The sequence below is a fragment of the Mytilus californianus genome, unplaced genomic scaffold (assembly GCF_021869535.1).
Source record: "Mytilus californianus isolate M0D057914Y unplaced genomic scaffold, xbMytCali1.0.p SCAF_2, whole genome shotgun sequence".
In the NCBI taxonomy this organism is placed as follows: Eukaryota; Metazoa; Mollusca; class Bivalvia; order Mytilida; family Mytilidae; genus Mytilus; species Mytilus californianus.
This window is the reverse complement of record NW_026262668.1, coordinates 6,550,614-6,565,074: the sequence shown is the minus strand read 5'-3', so window position 1 is coordinate 6,565,074 and position 14,461 is coordinate 6,550,614. Positions and strand designations below refer to the sequence as shown.

Below are 14,461 nucleotides of genomic sequence, written 5' to 3'. Positions count from 1 at the left end.
AAACTGAATCCATTATTGATTAGAGATTGAGAATCCTTTTACTAGTTCAGACTCATGAGAATCTTATTCATGATGGTATGGTTAGTCAAATAGACTGCATAATTGTTCACATTTCCAGTAGGTAAAAATACAACAACAACAAAAAATAAACAGCTGTGCCATGAGCGCATGATACGCCTGTCGCTTTTTCAAAAAATAAAGTTCAATAACTTCTCAATGTCAAATCAGAAATTTATGAAAAACTAAAGGGAGGTTATCTTAACAGATATAAACCAGTCACCAAAGTTTTATAGAAACTGCTCAAAGCTCTTTAAAGATATTGTCCGAAAACTGGAAAATCACCCCTTTTTTATGAATAAAATCCCATAACTCAAAAACATAAAATCTAAAATTTATAAAAATTGAAAGGGAGCTTACATCAATAGATATAAACAATTCACCAAAGGTTCATGAAAACTGCTCATAATTTTACTTGAAGATAACTATTATGTAAAAAAAGTTATTTTTGAATACAACTATCCATTAAAATGAAAACAAAATATATGTCCCAGGTTAGGGGGAGGGTTAGCGCCTTCAAACATGTTTAACCCTGCCACATTCTTTATGTGCCTGTCCAAAGTCAGAAGCCTGCAGTTCAGTGGTTGTCTTTGGATCATGTCTGTCATATTTGTTTTTTCTTAAATTGTTTTGTTATATAAATCTGTTAGTTTTCTCAATTGAACTTTATTTGAAGTCAGAGAAGCATAAAGTGACCTACTTTTTATGGGTGGCAATATTCACAAAGAAGCATCCTTACTAAAAGTTGTTTGAATACGGACCACTTATCCTCTGATATCTAAACTTGGTCTTAACATTTATATAGTGTAGGTCCCATCTACCTACTTTTTAAAAGTGCATCCTTACAATAGGTTTCGTGGTTTAAAGTCGTATTGATTTTGAGATCGGAGTGTGGCAACACAATTGAATATAAAGTACAAGACACAATATGTTACAGTTCAAACAAAACAATGATGTTGTGTGCTATGAAAATATTCCATCATATAATTCTAAAAAGCAACAGGTGGCTGTATGGAATGCAATGAAGGACTGAAAGAATATTAATAAACTGTTGACACAGAGATATATCTCGCCTGTCTGCATAAAATTCTTAAAAAGACAACCTGATGGACAGCAATATTGCTTATTAATTCAAAGTAGCTGGACCATGATCTTGTGGGCAGGGCCTAGAAATGGTCGACAAACTGAGATGTAATGATAGAAATGCAACTTTATACAAAATATCATTGATCTATCACAAGTAGTTCTTATCAAACTGACTTAAGCAGAAAACTTAACATTGAAAATTGCTAATTAATTTTAAGTCACTGGACCATGACCTAGGGGGCAACGCCTCAAAATAGTCGTCAAACAGATATGTACTGATAGCAATGCAACTTCATACAAAATATCATTAATCTATCACAAGTAAATCCTATCAAACTTTCTCAAGCAGAAAACTTAACATTGAAAATTGATTATTAATTCAAAGTCGCTGGACCATGACTTAGGGGGCAGGGCCTCAAAATAGTCATCAAACTGATACTGATACTGATAGTAATGCAACTTCGTATTAAATATCAATGATCTATCACAAGTAATTCCTATCAATCTAACTTAAGCAGAAAACTTAACCTTGAAAATTGCTAGTTAATTCAAAGTTGCTGGACCATGACCTAGTGGGCAGGGCCTCGAAATAGTCGTCAAACTGATATGTACTGGTAGTAATGTAACTTTATATTAAATATCAATGATCTATCACAAGTAGTTCCTATCAAACTAACTCAAGCAGAAAACTTAACATTGAAAATTGCTCATTAATTCAAAGTCACTGGACCATGATCTCGTGGGCAGGGCCTAGAAATGGTCGTCAAACTGATATGTACTGATAGTAATGCGACTTTATACAAAATATCATTGATCTATCATAAGTAGTTCCTATCAAACTAACTTAAGCAGAAAACTTATCATTGAAAATTGATAGTTAATTCAAAGTTGCTGGACCATGACCTAGGGGGCAGGGCCTCGAAATATTTGTCAAACTGATATGTACTGATAGTAATGCAACTTTATATTAAATAACAATGATCTATCACAAGTAGTTCCTATCAAACTAATTCAAGCAGAAAACTTAACAATAGTTGAAGCCACCGCAGCAGCTGTCACCGCAGCCATCACTAGAAAAGCAATCCCTATGTCTCGCTTTCCACGACTTTCGTTGCAAGCAAGACAAAAACAAATGTCATTAAATAAGGAATCAGATTAGTATACATCAAATATTAAAAAGTAATCCATGTGTACATTTTTGGAATGCAAAATATCTCTCCCTTCCAGAAGCTTTGCCAAGGGGGACAGAGCTCAAATTTATGGCAGGAATAACTCCAGTAAAAACTTAAATGTAGTGATAATAATATAGGTCAGAGTGACCTTCTTTGTGACAGTTTTGCTTTATTCACCAAACTTAATCTTTAAGCAAACCTAAATACTTTGGTTGGTTTTTTTTTTATGTAAACCCCCAAATCACTTTTTATTTTAAAAATTGTCAGACATGATATCTTCCAATGGCACAACCCCTGTTTACGGTGGCCAGATGCGGCCATTTCACGTTTTCTCCATTCCTGAAAAGCCTCAAGAAGGATGCAGTTCCTTGGACATTGTTTATTTACTTGTAACTTGTTAGTATTTGAAAGTTTGAGTTTTACCAAGTCCATTCTAGCACAAGTCAATTGGAATGGATAACTAGATAATTCTGTTCAAAATATAATAACCCTAAAGTCACTTCATTTAGTTACGATTACATTTTGAAAATGCGAAATTGCAATAATTGATTAATCGGGAAATCGGGAAAGCGAGAAAGCGAAATCGGGAAATCGAGAAATCGATTTCCCGTTTTCGCCTTCGCGTTTTCGCTTTTTTGCTTTCTCAATTTCCTGATTTCCTGATTTTCTCAATTTCTCAATTTCTCTTTTTTTTTTTATTTCACGTGAAAGTGAAAGGGGAAAACGCGAAAAAGCCGCATCTGGCCACCATACTTGTTAGTTAACAATGGTTAATGTTCAAGTCTGCCATATGATTTAAAGAAGATGCCTATTTTCTTTGGTATATATTCAACATTTTTTCCCTTCACGGCTAATTTCAAACTTGCCTTATAGGTTCTTCATTTAGATAGAATTGTTCAAAGGTCACTGTCTCATTCAAGTTTCCCAATATTTGCATTTTTCATGTGTGGAAACCTGAGCACATTTACAGCCTTACAAATTTTTCTCAATTGAATTGTTACAAATATTGTCATGTCCACGGCCTTTATCATGTTACTTACAGTAAGGGTTTTACTCATTGTCAAACGCCATTCGGTTATCTTTAGTTGCTTACATTATCATCATTTGGTCTATGGTGGATAGTCTCATTGGAAATCATAAATTTATTTTGTTTGCACCACATCTCCTTTATATTTTTATTTTACAAGATATTTTTATTATTCTAACATGTCTTAAATAATGAAATGTTGAGTTCCTGCAACTGAGTTCATTACCAGTTTTTTTTTTTCTTTTTTAACTCGATAAATGATGTACTACTTAAAAAAACTAATTTTCTTATATCAAAATCGTTTTTATTATTCCTTTGTGTAATGTCTTTCCACATGAATGATGCATATATAAAATTGATATTAGATCCAAGACTTGCTACCTCCCATTAATGTAATTTATTGAGTCTTGAATAATAACCACTTCTTACAAATAAATGAGTTTTTTTCAGGTTGTGGTGATTACTTGTACTTGTATGATAGGGAAACTACCCAATGTTTGTTTCAGGTTGTGGTGATAAACTACACTAATCTGTTGACAAGTCAGTTGATTTATTGAATATGGTTAAATATGTCCATATTGAATCTTTTAAGGATAGGTTTCCTCTCAGGTATTCTACCACTTCAAATTCATGCGTGTAGTTCTTAAAGACTCAGTTCTGGAGGACTCCAAGTTATGGTGCACACAAGCTCTTTTATTGATCATGCTTGAAGAACAAACGGAAGACCAAGGTTGTCTTGTTGACTGTTAACCTTAAAAATACATAAAATTTTTGAATAACTATGCCATCTGAGTCGACAAGTTTAAATAAGATCCACATCAACAATATTGGAAAATGTCATGAATATTGCATAGACCCTAATATAAGATCATAAAGTATGCATCAGAGAGTAATAACAAGATATTTTAGTTACCAATATTCATATACAGACAGACAAGGGACACATAGTGATGACAATAGCCCATATTGGGTCAAGTAAGCTAAAAATGCAGTTTTGTCATCAGTGATCGCTGCTGCAAGACACATTTGAATTATCCATATATTAACTTTTACATAGTTTCACAACTGTTACATAAAAGTTAGAACATGAGTTCATACTATGATATGAAAAACAAACTGTGTATATTTGTTTCACAATAGGATCTTTGTACCTGCATACTGCTGAAAGGAAGGTGTTTCTTCTTGGCTTTCTTTTATTGTTAAATTGTCTTAACCTTATCAAGCATGTAGTATTTATCTAGTTTATATGTCAATGTTCACAACAGTATTCATTTCTTCATTTTTCTTGAAATGTATACAAATGGTATAGGAAAACCGAATTAACTAACCTTCAACTAGTGTGAAGGTCAACCAAAATATGTAATCAAATGACTTTAATGAAATGGATAATTGTAAACTGTTTCATGAAAATGTTAAAGGAATACTTCAAAATGTATGTACCATGGTGGTGTTAGCATTGCATGTGCTATATGAATAAATGAAGATGTTCTTTATGTAATGTGATGTCAACCAAACTTCACAATTAAACAATACAAATAATAATAATATCAATTACTAAAAGCAGTGCAAAATACTTTTGTATGCAAATTATTATTGCCATTGTTAAACAATGAAAAATGAGAGATTGGTTATTGATATTTTAGGAAATGTTGCATATAAATAATGCTATCAAAATTTAAAATGTAACTTTTTGTTTTTGCGAAACTGCCCCCGTTGCAATGTCACACAATAATAAAAAGATAGAAAAATTTCTGGATTTCCAGTGCTTTTTTTCTTAATCATGAATATTTACTGGGTCAAAGTTCCTGAAGGGTATACACATCTGACAACTAATACCTTATGTCTCTTTAGAGCAAACTCTTTTAATCATTCTGTCGTCTGCTGGTTCATCCTTCTTACAATTCCATCTAAACACACTGAACAACATGCATCCATTTCATCTGTAATTTCTGAAAATAATTGTAAAGTAAATTGTGAATAATTTCTATACAATGAAAGTAAAACAAGGTTATATATATATGATTACACAGCATGTACCTGCCTTACAAATTATAATTGACGTTCTTGTTGAGTCTTTGAGGTGAAAATCTTACTACAAATATCAGCCAAGGTCAGAGATGTAGATAATCTAGTGTTGTTTAAAGCCAGTCATTATATGACTATGGGCCTGTAAATAATATTTCAAATGTTGTTATCAACCATCAAATTTCTGATGTCAAAATGTAGTCATGAAGGTATAGTAGAAACTACAAAGTCTTTTTTCTCACTGTGAAATTGGATTGTCATTTATTGTTCAATTAATATAGCAGCATAAAAGGAATAAAATTAATCAATAATTCCCACCTGATTTCATATGGTTATAATGTAATATGTACCCTATGAAATATCCTATATCTTGTTATTAATTCAATATCACCACTTACTTAATTCATTCTTTATTTGATCTTTGACCTTTTCTGGTATTTTCATCCAATTTTCTGGGAAAGGATGTAACCTTTTTACTTTCCATACTTCTGTTGTACAAGTTGGAACAGGACAACTGTAAATAAATCCATATAAGTATTATCTGTTCGTTCAATTTTTCAATCCATTTAAATATATGTATCATCCAAGAAAACAATAAATATTTAATCAACTGCATAATCAACTTTTTTCAGACCAAAAGGAAATAATTGTTTGTTTGCCTTAACACATCTAACCCAGAAAATCCCAAAGAGTCAAATTCTTTTTAATTCCTTTTATTTTCAAATATATATGTCATTTGGTTCAGTGGGGGATCCAGTGGGGAGGGGGGTTGGTACCACCCCCCCCCCTTTTTTTTTGGACGATCAATGCTTTTAAATGGGGACATATGGTTGGAACCCCCTCTTTTAAAAATGGCTGGATCCGCCCCTGTGGTTTCTTACTCTTTATTTGTTTTAGCGCGGAAGGTTATCTCTCCCTTCATTAGAATACCTTATCTCAATTACGTGCTGGCTGCATGTACTATGCTTCCAGTTTTATCAGAATCACATTACTGAAAAGCCTCAAGAAGGATGCAGTTCCTTGGACATTGTTTATTTACATTGTACTTCTAACTTGTTAGTTTTTGAAAGTTTGAGTTTTACCAAGTCCATTCTAGCACAAGTCAATTGGAATGGATAACTAGATAGCTCTGTTCAAAATATAATTACCCTCAAGTCACTTCATTTAGTTACCATTCCATTAAATGAACTGACTCCCAGGATGAATGACATTACCAGCCATCATCATATGAGTATTTTGATTGGATAAATAATTTCACTGTCCTTTTTATTGGACTTTAATAGTGTACATGATGTAGGCCAGTAATTCATTTGTTTGTCCGGGTCCTATATATGTATACATATATTTGTCCATTCATTTAATAATTTGTCATTGAATTCAAACGAATGAACATATCCTTGACTGTATTTACTTCTATAATACATACATGTATAAATATTTACCTTGAACGGTTCCAAAATACATCTGTTGGCTTCCGCGAAGTATTATCTACAGCTACAACATAATCAAATTTTGAGCTTTTCACAATTTCTGTAAATGTGTCTTCTAGTTTTGTGGCAAGATGACAAGTTCCTTTAAATTTTTGTATATCTTCTTCAGATGGCAATGAGGAAAATAAAGAATGGTGAATCATGAGCCATAAGTCAATAACTGCAGAAAAATTAAGTTCATTACAATCTTCATTTTGAAAAATAGGTATGCCCTTGTTTTCCATTCTTAAAAGATAATCATACTCTGCATTATACAAAGCCATCATATATCTGGTATTATTTAGTAAACAAACAGGTATCATTGAATTAGCAGAAACATTATGTACATCAGTGATGTTTAAGTGTCTTTTATGTTTCCACAAAGATACAGCTATTGCCTGTTTACATATTTGGTTAACTTGATTATCAGTAAATGCTGTTTCTATATTTAGCTCTAAAGTGTCAAACTCATCTTGAGATAGTTCCTTATGATTATCAATGTCTTCCTCCTGCCTCCATTCACTCTGTCCATCTATGATTTTGAATAGAGATGAATTCTCTTTATCATTCCAAATTGTATTCTTTGCAGATGGGAACATTATGATGTCTGCTGGACCATAAAAAAGCTGATGACTTCCTAAAAAAAATGATTGAAGAAGAAAAATGAAAAGTAAAAAGATTAATGAATCACAGGCAATCAAATATACCATAAATAAAACAGAGCAGACAACAACATTGCCAATACAAGCACAAAAAGTCAACCAATGATCAACAAAACAAAACCTTGACATAGAAAACAAAAGATTAGTCAACAGGAGTCTTACTGAAACTCTGGAGCTCTGACAAGTAATCATGTGTGCTTTTGATGTGTACAAAAAAAGTGATGTTATATTCTGTAATAACCATTGAATGCAGAAACGACAAGGCATGATGCTGTTTTCATTCCTAATTTATGGAAATAGAGCACTTTCAAGTTTGTTACATTTCCTTCAAAAACTTTGGTTTTAGTGAACATCATTCATGCATTTAGCCGCATCGTCACTTCCTTCCCATGTTCAGCGAGCTGTTGAAAAAAATATGATGCTATATTGCATGAACTATTCGAAAAATTTAATTCTTGTGATTAAGTACCCACAGAATAAACATTATTTCTAGTTTATCATGCATAATGACAATCACAAAGACGCTTGATGAACCTTAATAGTGCAGCGATACAGGCGGTCCTCTATCTGGTAAATGACGTATAAAGGCGGGCATAATTGATGAACTCTTCCAGTGACAGACATAACATGAAAGTGGTCTATTACATAAAAAATTTTACAACTGTAATTAATATGTACTTTCAACAACCATCAGAAAGTAAGATCTTTAGCAAATAGGCTGCATAAAAAATTTTGAAATGCCATCACTTGTTCATTGAGTCTTACCAATATTAGTAAATCCATAGTGTATTTGACTGCCACATTCACAAGGACATTCTCCAGTTGGTTTCTCCAAAGAATTCACATCAATTAAATAGTTTGTTGGATGATAAAGGAGTTGAGAAAGAAGGTGATTGGTCATCACTATAATTACTTCAGTTTCTGACAGCTTAATATCTTTCAGTTTTTGTAGGCTTCTTTCATGAATTTCTGAAAAATATTTCAATAATGATCATCCATATCACAATAATATAAATACAGTCCAAAGAATTGTACTGATTTACTCTGGGCATTGCACAATAAACTGTAATTATAGCAATGTATAATAAAACTTTGAGCTTGCTTTCAGTGAATTGTGCTCATGAACATTCTTTGATACAGAATTGTTTTCCTTGTAGTTGTGTATTTTATTATCTTTTATACATGTGACATCTGATGGTGTTCTGCAATGTACTAAAAGAAAACAGTATATCATCATATCATGTTTATGAATATCACTAATCCTAAACCTCACCTGATCACAAAAAAAAATCATGAAATATTGAAACAGAATTATGCAAAACAGCAGGATATTCAATAGAAATGGTCTTTTGTTGTTCTTGGTATCAGAAAACAAGACCTGAACAATTTCAAAATTCAGTCACTGAAGCACAACTATGAGACTGGTCGATTCATGTATATAAACATGATAAATGGGTTTTGCTTGAATGATGGATGACAAATGAGTATGACCTTATATTATTAATATACATTTTTTGTACAAATCTATATATGATTTGCACATGAAATACATGTAATATTATTCTTTTTTATGACAAAAATTCAGTAGAGCACACATATGATTCTTTGAAGGAAGTGACAGTTTCTATCTTTTGATCTGAATGTGGCACACCATTAGTCCATATGGGATTTTATCATTTCTGTTAAGAGTTATTTCCCCTCAGGTTGGACAATGGACATTGTTGTCCCTGTGCTATGATTTGTTCAATGTAAATCTTGTAATCATGCTTGAACTCCTCTTTTATAGTAACTGTCTTCACACATAAAATTAGGCACATTCATGTCATTGAAATGGCGGAAACAACGGTACCAAGAGTGAGATGTTTGAAGGTGATTTTTTTCATGTATGCTTTAAGTTCAACTCTTATAAACCTTTTTTAAGCTTTTATATGCAAAAAAAATCATCAAAAACATTTATTATTTTTTTCTCAAATTGCTGATTTTAAGCTTGATTTTACTTCGATCCTTCAGTTGCTCTTACTTGACCAAAATGTTTTACCACAGAGTAGGTAACCTGATGAAAAATTTTATACTCTGGAGTCAAAATTCAATGATATGGAAATCACCTATTCATATATACGACAAACATGTACCTTTATTTTTATAAAATCTTTCAAGTGCTGTAAACGCTGGAATGACATCTTGGTCTAAAATTTCACCATTGGCATATTGCTGAAGAGTTTCATAACCTTTTCTATATATATTAGACGAGTAATCCCCTATGCCTTTTATTTCAACTTTGACATCACATTGATCCCCAAGTTCCATTTCATCATTCAAGTTATAATATGGGAAATGCCATACACTGCTATTGGAGGAAAATGGTTCCCCTAGTTGATTGTTAACCTTCCGTCGAAGAAATGTCAATGGAGCAGCGTCAGCTACAACAGCATATAAATTGTATTCATGGGGATTATTTTTATCAACGTAGTGCCTTATTTCTTCTTTCAAACAATCGTTCTTGTCTTCGTTGATATTAACAGATAATTTTTGCTGACTTCTGTATTTTGATATTCGTGAGAAATTCCGTTGAAACAATTTTGCAATGCTCACAAACCTATTGAACCTAAATATTTGATCATGCATAATAAAGGTTATGTACAGTTGTGACAGAAACACTCAAACAGGAGAATCAGAAGTAGTATGTTTACATTGTGTTTACATTTGCAATGGATATTATATAGATAGGGGAGAGCAACAAGAGAGTCGTGTTTTTCTTTTTGTTTCATTTTGTTAATGACTACTCCGACTTAGGATAACCTCTTATTTTTACATTTTTCTAAGTATGATTACTATTCAAAAAATATTTTCACTTTTACATTCTACCTAAAAAAGTTAAATGAAAATGTTAATGGGTTACAGAATTTTGTTGTTTGATTCAATATTGTGTGTTCAACCAAGGACCAAGAATTGTATATTTAAATATTCAAATTGGTCATATACGGGGAGATAACTACTATAATCTAACTTTTTATAAAGGAGTCGGTAAATTTAACTTTTTCGTCAGTTTTGTAGCAAAACCACATGTCTGCCAAATTTTCAAAATCTCCATGGGGGGTGTTATGCACAAGAGGACCTAATGCATACCTATAAATGTCCTTAGTGTACTTAATTAGAACATCTATGGTTTGAAAAGTAAGTAAGTAAGTAAGTAAGTAAGTAAGTAAAACTTTATTTGGATTCGGCATATTGACACATAGTCCAAATAATTGTGACGTCTTAAAAGGCTATTATATTTTTTTGCTTTGACGCTGGCCGGCGTCAATTTAACCAAAAAAATATAATAGCCTTTCAAGACGTCATAATTATTTGGACTAATTGACACACAAATAAAACGCAAGCTCTAATGAGCTTTTCGACGAATATAAAAACATAAATAATAACAAATAAAACAAGGCATGCAGCATGCACAAATAAATAGTAATAAAACAGCACCACATTAACTCTAGCATATTATGTATCTTGCTAACACTAAAAATTTTCAGTAAATAATTTAAATCAAATGGCAATGAATGTGAATACATGTGTTTTAATGTATTTTTCACTCCTTTGAATGACTTTTTAAAAGTATTTAGTCTAAATAATTGAGTTTGATAAGGGTCAGTCAGGTCAAGACCTCTCATGAGGGATATCCCTCGTAAAGGGGGGAAGTTGGCAGATCTGAAACCCGATAATTTTTTTTTTGGTAATGTAGGTACATGATACATGTTATAAGAACTATGTTCTCATATTTTATTTGATAATTTTATCTTTTAGTTTTCTTTCTATTGGCACAAGAAATTGTTTTCCCCCTGTAAAATTCATACAAAATCTGACAATTTTGCACAACCATTAGTTTGAAAAAAGCACCGTGACCCATACTTTTTTCAAGTCAGCCTACAAACATTTAATCACAGTGACATGAATACTTTAAAAACATATTATCACCAGAACTAATATTATAGTGAAATTTATCACTAAATTCATTATCATCCGTACCTGACCGTGACTATATGATAAATTAAAAAAAAAAGGATTATTACCATTTAAAACATTTACGCCCCTTACCTCAAACCCATGGATCCGTCCAGCTTTCAAATGGTTGGAAATCCAAAAGAGTCAAATTTTTTAAAGCAGATAGCAAACCAAAATATCAAAAATAGTAAAGCCACGACAGTTTTAAGAGCATCATTGTGTTTCTAGGGAAGGAGGGATGAAATATTTACGATGAAACACGGCTTAAACGATTCTGTAGAAGATGACAGAAAAGTAAAAAAAAGTGGGAACCACAGATATTTGTGTTTGGTAGATGACGACTGCCTGTTCAATATATATACAAGATATCGTGTCATATTTATCCAATGCATTGTCGAATTCATGAACTTATTGCACCGTTGTATAAGAGGTCACAGCTAATGACATAAAGCCAGCTTGTAGCTTGGACACCATATGCAAAGTCAGAATAGTCCGAGCTGCATGTTGAAGTTTTTAATTTTCTTCTTATATATAATTGTATATTGCCGAATTCAGCTCCACTTAGCTTACTGGGTTAAGTTGTAATCCCTTGTACATCCTAAAACGTAAGGTTTATAATTGTATTGTAAGACGGAAGAATTTATCTTTAATCCTTTTTATCTTAAGTCTTACAAATTATTTGGTTCGACATGATGTTTTTCTTGATTATAAACAGTAGCGGTAGCGTTATAGTAAGAAATGCGCTGTAACGTAGAAACATGGCAAGGGAACCTGCGAAAATTCCGTGTGAACAAATTAACAAGTATTGTGGTTGTACTTTTCATTGTGTTAAATATTGTTATTTTGAACGAAATTGACAATTTAAAGTGGAAAGATATGAATTACGATAACATATCAAAAATGAATGTTATTAACAGAAGGAGTAATAGTAACAATACCAACAGAGTTGACCGATTTAGAAAGTTTTTGAGAAACAATAATGCTAACTTATTGTTTGAGAATGGAGCGATTAGTACTGATGTTCAAGAAGTAAATACGTCTAAGTTAGTGTGCGATGATAGATTTGTAATTTTCACATCGTTTGAACCTACGACTAAACGCGAAGTTGTTCATAATAACACAAAAAGAAATTGGCCTTCTCTAGACTGCCAAATAAGGGCAGTGTTATTTACAAATAATTCGGCGTTGGCAAAGGAATTTAGATTGGAAGGATGGGACATTTTACCTATACGGTATGTGTCTGAATCGGACACTCCTGTACTTAAACATATGTACATTACTATATCTAGGCATTATAATGCTTCTATTATTGGTTATGCGAATGCAGATATATTATTTACATCTTCTTTAAAGCTAACTTTGGAATTTATGAATAAATATGACAAGACTATTGGCACACATTTTATGCTAACTGGAAAGAGGATAAATATTGAAAATTTGACAATCGACGAAGCAAGTTCCGTTCGCTCATTGATACAGGCTTCTAAAGATCGAGGGACTCTTTTCAGAAATGATGCTGAAGATTATTTTTTCACGAATCGGTTTTTCCCGTGGAATTCGTTACCTGATCTTGTAATTGGTCGACCTGCATACGACAACTTTCTCTTGTTGTTTGCAAGAATGTGCAATTTTAGTACGTTTGATCTAACACAAACTGTAGACGCTATTCATCAAACGGTTGACAAAGGATATTTACAAGAAAAGTGGAACTCGACAAAGAGTGAAAGTGTTTATAATCGGTTTATCATACTACAAAAATATCGGAATGTAAACTATCATGCAGGTCAGATGAACTGCTTGGCGTTCGAAACAAGAAGAGAATCTAATGATATTTACATCCATAAACGAACCAAGATGGAGAGATATTGTAAATTCTATACGGCGGAAATTTCTAAGACAAAGCCACTTCCGCTTAATATGCAAATAAAAAGGAGGAAAAATCGAAAACAATCAGAAATTTTAAATTCAGCAGAAAAAAGACTTAAACATAAACTTTTATTTCGATAAGACCAAATAACTTTAAACTGATTGTACCAATCGTGATAAATTGTTCGCACTATTATATACAATGTTGTATAACTTAATTACAATTACTTACACATCATTTATCTGCTATTTTACGTTTTTACTAACTTGGAGTCGTTACCACAGGAACTTTTCACTGGAAAAAAACCTATATACTTTAATATAACGTGTTATATTAAAAGTATGTAGGTAGTTTTTTTTTCAGAGACCAGCTGGGCCCGTATGCATAAAACATCTTAACTTAAGTGTTCCTTAAACTTAGATTTCAATAAGAATTCCCTTAGTTAAGTAAAATTCTTAAGTCGTATGCATAAAATTACTTAAGTCTTCACTTAACTAAGGAATACTTAAATCGGAACCTTTCTCTAATTACCGTATGATATATGTTAGCTCGTCGCATGTACTCATCCGTGTAAAAGTTTGTTTTGATTATTTACATTGATTGAACAATACATAACTGTATAAAGAACTGGGGTTAATTTGATGTTGGTGTGTAAAACAATTATCAAATACGTAACCAACTAAAATAACCAAACAAATTGGTTCATAAAAGAAAAGGTTGTTTTGGTGGGCGAGCGTGGGAAGAAAAAAATATTTATAATGCAAAACTTCCTCCTACTGTTACTAAAAGAGAGATGAAAGGGGATTGGAAGGAAATTGATTGATTTATCGATGTTCGCTGAAAGTCCAGTGGCAAACATGTCATGCATGTTCAGGACGAGAACAAATTAACAATTATAGATAAAATAAGTGGATCTTGTAATAGACGCTTTCCGAGATGAAAGTCAAGAAAATTTGGACTACCACTGGAAAATGTAGGCATATTGGATAGGGACAGAATTCTCCTTTGCAACGGTTCACTTACGGACCCCAAAGATTCGTTGTAGGTGTGAGAGTGTGGCACTCTCTCTACACGAGGCATAGGATTTAACTCCCTATTCTGAC

General features: G+C 32.4%; 1 protein-coding gene across 1 annotated transcript; it reads right to left on the bottom strand.

Annotated features, from left to right (window-relative positions):
• Positions 1-3,871: 3,871 nt before the first annotated feature.
• LOC127729181 (uncharacterized) lies at positions 3,872-10,223 on the bottom strand. The gene is made up of 6 exons (XM_052236871.1): positions 9,631-10,223; positions 8,264-8,467; positions 6,810-7,473; positions 5,766-5,881; positions 5,179-5,291; positions 3,872-4,093 (listed from the first exon to the last, which is right to left on the bottom strand). Exons 1-5 carry the CDS (start codon positions 10,121-10,123, stop codon positions 5,209-5,211), a joined length of 1,560 nt encoding a protein of 519 aa, XP_052092831.1. The 5' UTR covers positions 10,124-10,223; the 3' UTR covers positions 3,872-4,093; positions 5,179-5,208.
• Between the last annotated feature and the right edge of the window lie 4,238 nt (positions 10,224-14,461).